Here is a 6247-nt window from a genome sequence, read left to right on the forward strand (position 1 = left end):
AAAGATTAGTTCACGGGGAAAGATTAGTTCACGGCGAAAGATTAGTTCACGGGGAAAGATTAGTTCGCAGTGAGTGATTTGTGAGTGATTCGTGAGTTGAATATGAACAGATATTTCAAATGACTCGAGAGTCACGATTCATATGAAAGATTCGTTCATTTTGAACAAATCACTCGCGAACGACACATCACTAGCTCGTAGGCTTGCTCGTGTCTCGAGGTTCCACTGTAGCGGCTTCTTCACACCACTCTGCTCTAAGGTGATACTGAAACATGGAGAAACATGAGGGAAACACTTTCATCTCAGACAGCGGAGCTGAAGTAACTCACTATTTAGAGCCTAATCTATGGATAATGGCCACAGGACAAAGGGTCAAAAGCACTGGGGGTGGAATCAAAGTCTTTAATCTAAGACACAGGTACAGAGTTCAGACGCGGCCAGAACAATCATCGGTTTTCCAACGAGGGTCAAAACACAGAAGATCGGCCCAAAAAAAAGAAGCAACAGCGTCTAATCGATGGGCGAGGTCAGAGTGTGAATTACAAGGCCGGGGAGTTCACGTACTTAGAAGTGGAAGAAAATAGCGGCCGGCGTAGCGGGGGGTCGGGGGGTTGAGGGGAAACTAGTTACACTGTATACACACACCAACTAACAAGACACCGGTGGAAGGCATTAGAGGAGGAGAAGGTTATCGTCAGGGCAGGAAACACAGGAGGGCAGAAAGTGAAGGACCTGGAGAGGTGAGACACAAGAAAGGAGAAAAAAAAAACAAAAAACAAAACAAAGAAAAACCCCAGAGACACTGACACAAACCAGGGGAAAACAACAGGCAGGGATGTGACAATATGATGGCAGAGAGACATGATGCAGGGCAGAGCTGCTGCTGCCACCGCAGTGTCTCTGAGGTTCGGTGTTCCGATCTGGGAACTTTTGTTATCAGGAAAATGATCAGTCATTCCACAAATCATGTCCTTAATTTTTCTGTCAACAGACATTGTTTCCTCTCTGCCTGTAGCTGACGCAGAACGACGAACAGCCGTAACGTAGATCACTGCATCATCTGCGAAACTAAAGAGTCTAGTACAGAAGACTGGGCAAACTAAGGCCCGCGGGCCGGATGTGGCTCGTTCAGCTTTTGTATCTGGCTCGCAAAACTTTTTATTGCGATAATGATTGAGATAAGGCGTGTCTTTTAGCGTTGGGAAGATCTTAGATCTTAGACTCTAGAACAGGAAAAATGAACGAATCTTAAATGATCAATTTCATTCATTTTACAGCAGGTGGCGCTGTGGGCGTTGTAAATAAGGCTGCGGTTCTCAGACACTAAATTTGTTGATAATTGATTTTCGAAAATATTTATTTACAAACACACTTTACACAATAACATCATAAACATCTACCAGAGCTGAAAACCGCTAACTATAATTTTTGAATAAATAATTTATGTCGGGTGTCAGGTAACAAAAGAACGAGGACCTGAGAATGAATCACTCAGTCATTACTCGAAGGAGTAACGAGTGAGTGATTCTTTCGCATTAAGTGATTCATTCGCAGAGAGTGATTCACGAGTGATTCGTTCAATATGAACGAATCTTTCATACGACTCTTGACTCCCGAGTGAACGGCACATCACTAGCGTCTTAGTCACATTAGTGAAAGTTGAAGTTAGGCTAATGGGGCTAGCTAATGACAGGTTGACTATGGTAAACATTTGTCATTTGTCACCAAAGTAATTGAATCACATGTGATATTTTACTTTATGAATATCATATTCAGCTTCAAATTTTCAATTAGCGAAGATTAAGTTACTATTTCCTTTTTTTACTATGAAAACTGCCCAGATTCATGGGAATGTGTTCAATCTAACGCTAATGTAGCATTTTCCTTAGATGAAACTTAACCCGCGCTTTAATTATTTGACACTTCACTTCATTTATCAGCTTCTTCAGCAGCCTGCCAAATCTGCATCTCAGCAGTCTCCACCGCGTGCTGCGCTGGCGTGTTTGAGTGCTGCACATTTCGTACAGCCCTTTCATTTCAGCTTGTCATGTTTCTGCTATGCCTGGCATTCTGGATGTTCCCAGACACAAACCAAATTAGATCAGTCAAGCGGAGGGCACAGAGCGTCTGCTGCTCCTGCCGGAGTGCCATAGGAGGAGGAGGAGTTGAGGAGAAGAGGAGAGACGCTCACATTTTCCAGCGCAAACCATGACAAATTCTCCAAACTAAATAAAATCTCAGACTTTCGGATAAATAAGTCATCATGGTCTAAGGAGAAAAAAAAAACAAACAAAAAAAACCAACCAAACGCTTGTTTTTGCTCAGTGTTTCCCAACTTTTTTTGGGCCATGATACATATATTCATCAGGAAAAAACCCCACGGCACATCACCAAACAAAAATCTGACAAAAAGTCTATGTAATAAAATATAATAATCTTCTAGTTTAAATGACCTCATAATTGACTAACATCACAGCCTGTTTAGTTGAAGACAACGCTGATATACTGAAAGGAATTGAAGAAAGACACTCACAAAGATCTTCTTCAACAGCTCTGATTATCTTTTTGTTTAGTTTTCATGGCAATTTGCTGCCACCTAGCAGAAGAGTATTTAATTGTCCTGCCTTTCCTGCTTTGACGAGTAAAGAAAAATTATATGAAAATAAATAAATAATTGTTTTCAGCTGAATTAAGTGAAAATTGGATCATTTTCCACGGCACACTGGTTGGGAATCACTGTTTTTTTTCCTAACAAAAGAAAATGTCTTCGTTCCAAAACAAGTCGACAAGTGGAAAAAAAAGCGTTCCATGTTTCCAGTGTTTTCTCTTCAGGTATTTTTACTTGTTAAACTGAAGACTATAACAGTGGAGCAGTTGAACGGAACCTATTTCAGTGCCGCACAATGCATCCCATAATGGCAGTGATCATAATTATACAGCAATAACAATAGAGGCTGAATATAATTATGAAACACGCTGTGAACCCAGAGTGAGTGTGTGTGTGTCTTATGCAACTCCTTTGTGGGGACATTTTCATGCAGATGTACCGGGGATGTGGGGACACGGTACTTCGTGGGGACATTTTTCAGGTCCCGACTGAAAGGAAGGCTATTTTCTGGATAGCATTGAAATTGCGCCCAGATAAGTGACAAAACACAGACCAGTGTGTGTGTGTGTGTGTGTGTGTGTGATTGAGTGTGTACAGTTGTTTCTCAATCAAGCGTGAAGACAAATAAGTGGATAGTGATGATGAATGTAAAACATCCATTAGTTAAATACTAGGATAATGTCCAGCTCTGTGTGTCATCACAACAGTCGTTAACACTCATTTAAATCCAACTGGGATTTATGGAAAACACATTCCCTAGAGTGAGTGAAAAGCCCAAGGTGCGATCGCTGATCAACAATTTGTCCTGAAAACAAATTTATTGGTTAGATACAAGAAGAAGAGCAACAAGAATAATTACAGTTTAAAAAAAAAGGAATTCTGGTCCGTGCTGATGCGGACGACTTCAGCTGTCACCAGTCTGTAGTTCCCCGTGGTGTTGTTGTTGTTTTCAGTAGAAGACTGATCTTATTAGCGTCCTCTTGTGCTCCAGTCCTCAACACTGATTTTTTTTTTTTATATTCTTAAAAATAACAGCAGATGTTGAAAGTGCTAATGTCTTCGCTAAGGGCGCCAACTATGTGGTTCTTCTGGGAGTCCTGGGTTCAATTCCCAGAGGTTGGCTCCTCCAAGGGGGAGCAGATCTGCTGTTAACACAACAGTTCCCCCAGTGTGGGATCAATAAAGTCAATAGAGCTAAAAAACAAAATTAAAAAAAAAAAGAACTTCCACTGACATTGTTTCATCTTGACAACAAGTCGTGGGTCGGGGTACAACTTAGGTTGTGAAGAGAGAATCTTTGGTCACTGCTCTTTTTATACACAGTTCTGGTTCTCAGACATCAAACAGAGTCCTTAAGTATTTGGCTAGACTAGAAAAGTATCAAAAGTATCAAAGTATCAAAAGTATCATAGCAATTTTTTTTAGCAATTTTTTAAGAAACTAAAAATCATAATTGTCTCAATGCATTAAAAAAACATATTTTTCCTGCAAGTTTAAAAATCAAGTGGATCTTCACTATATCTGTTCATTCTATAAATATATTTTATTATATTTTATTATATCATGTTATTCTTAGTTGGTGTTTCATGTCACAACAGTTAAAGTCATTTTCAAATCTGAAAACTATGTTTTTTTTCAGATTTACAAATGGAAAATATTAAAGGATAAAACCCTTTTTTTTAGCCTGTTGTATTTGAATCCCGCGGTGTCACACGTTTGTTGTCTTTGTTGTCAGACGGTGCGCACCATCCGCCGTCGCCGATGCTACCCTCCCACCTGGAAACGTTGGGTTTTCTTCCTTTTCCCCGGCACCATGATCGCCATATCCGCCGTGGCCCTCTACGCCTTCGTGGAGACGGAGGATAACTACTTCTACATCCACAGCATCTGGCACATACTGATCGCGGGCAGCGTGGGCTTCCTGCTGCCGCCTCGCGCCAAACCCGACTCCAAGGTGACCCCGCTGAAGCGGAAGCGGGGCTGCGGTTATCAGCTGTGCGTGAACGAGCACGAGGAGCTGGGCCTGGTGGACCCTGGCATTATCTCCATCAACAGCATCTGTACCAGCTGATGAACTCCTGGCCTTTGACCCTTCGACACACACTTAATTGCCTTCTGTTATTTGGGAAAACTCACAAACGGGAAATTAAGCCACAGAACTTGACAAAGCTATGTAAATACTTTAATGCTAAAAGAGAATTGGTTTTGTTTTTTTTTTCGTTGTTAAATGTCATGGTACTTACTATCAACTCTAATTATTATTATTGTTATTGTTATCTACAGTTAAAGTTGTTCTGATGAATTGTTGGTGTACAGTGACCAGCTGTTGTGTGTGAATATGTATTTAAAGTCCAAGCTGAAACACTGCTGCTATCTGACGGTGACTGTAAAACTGCTTTGTTTGGTTATTTATTGGTGGCCTGGCAAACAGGCAACACATTTTATTGGTAAAGTGGAGGTCAAGGGGGGCATCAAGGGGTCCGGCGCACGGGGGCGGGGTGGTGGGGGGGGTGAGGGGCACGGCTTTTTTCCTGAAATTCTTTCTGATGATATCTTTTGCACTGAGACACAACAACAATTGTTATTCTGTACATTTTTATAACAACACTGACACATTATGGACAAACCAAGCCGTCGTTACAGGATGTTGGGTAAATGTTTTTTTTTTGTTTTGTTTTGCAAAATGCAACATACTGCTTTTACACAATCTCGCTGATTGTACTTGATGGGAACTATTCCAAAGTCCAGCTGCCTTTTAAAAAGGGGGGTGGGGGGACACAGAAGGGCAGGGCTTCAAAGACCTCAAACCAAGACCTCACTTTCTTGTTTTTCTCTAAATGGACCTGTGTGACACTCTCTTCATAAACAATAAATGTTTTCTTTCTTCGCCTCCGTCTCACTTCTCGTTCCTTGATCTTTCAAACTCAGTGCAACTGACTTAAAAAAAAAAAAACCTCTCTACGACGACGGTAAACGGCGAGTCCCGGGGCCTAATGGAAGCCGCTAGCGCTCCAGAGAGTGAGATGAGATGTTGTCAGCCGGGCCTCACGCAAGAATAGAACTAAATAAGATATAAAGATAAATAATTCTCCGATTGGGGGGTGGGGGTCAACACAAAGGCAGCGACGGAGCATACTGATGTTCAACCTCCCCTGCCTCAGAGAAGAGAACGGAGGCAGAGCTGAGAGTTTTGGGACTCTTTATTAGAAGTAACCTTGGTGTTTATCATTGGCTGTAGGCCAGGCTGAGGTTAAAGGCTCTATTCATCGTATCGTACCAGAGGAGAAAAGATAAGCCGTACTGTTGTGGTGTTTAGAGCTGCTGCCTCACAGCAAGAACGTCACGCGTTGCTGTGATGCTGTTTTGTTTCAATGATCTCTTCATGTGTAGGTGGGTTTCTTTGAGTCGTTTATCTGCAGAACTCATCTGTACTTTAAAGATCTTTTTTTGGACAGAACGGCAAATAAACATATACGGTATATTATAAATTTCATTTGTACGTCTGCCTGTGCTGTTTTAAAACAGCACTTGAAAGACAGAAAATTTTAGGGATGTCTTTGTCAAAAGGTCACGACCTGCTTCATGGTCGTGTCGAAGGACTGAAATCCAGAAGGAGGAGGAGTTTGCATTTTAATTTTT

The 6247-nt window shown here is 41.5% G+C and overlaps 1 protein-coding gene across 1 annotated transcript in view; it reads left to right on the plus strand.

The window, feature by feature from the left end:
* The window catches only part of LOC103397919 (transmembrane protein 8B), a 51985-nt gene extending 46489 nt beyond the window's left edge, over window positions 1-5496 (plus strand). Inside the window, exon 12 of the mRNA XM_008336354.3 lies at window positions 4344-5496. Within this exon, the coding sequence (XP_008334576.1) occupies window positions 4344-4679 (336 nt within the window). The 3' untranslated portion in view covers window positions 4680-5496. The remainder of the gene's footprint in view (window positions 1-4343) is intronic.
* The last annotated feature ends 751 nt before the right edge of the window (window positions 5497-6247 follow it).

Source organism: Cynoglossus semilaevis, chromosome Z (genome assembly GCF_000523025.1).
Source record: "Cynoglossus semilaevis isolate Cse_v1.0 chromosome Z, Cse_v1.0, whole genome shotgun sequence".
In the NCBI taxonomy this organism is placed as follows: domain Eukaryota; kingdom Metazoa; phylum Chordata; class Actinopteri; order Pleuronectiformes; family Cynoglossidae; genus Cynoglossus; species Cynoglossus semilaevis.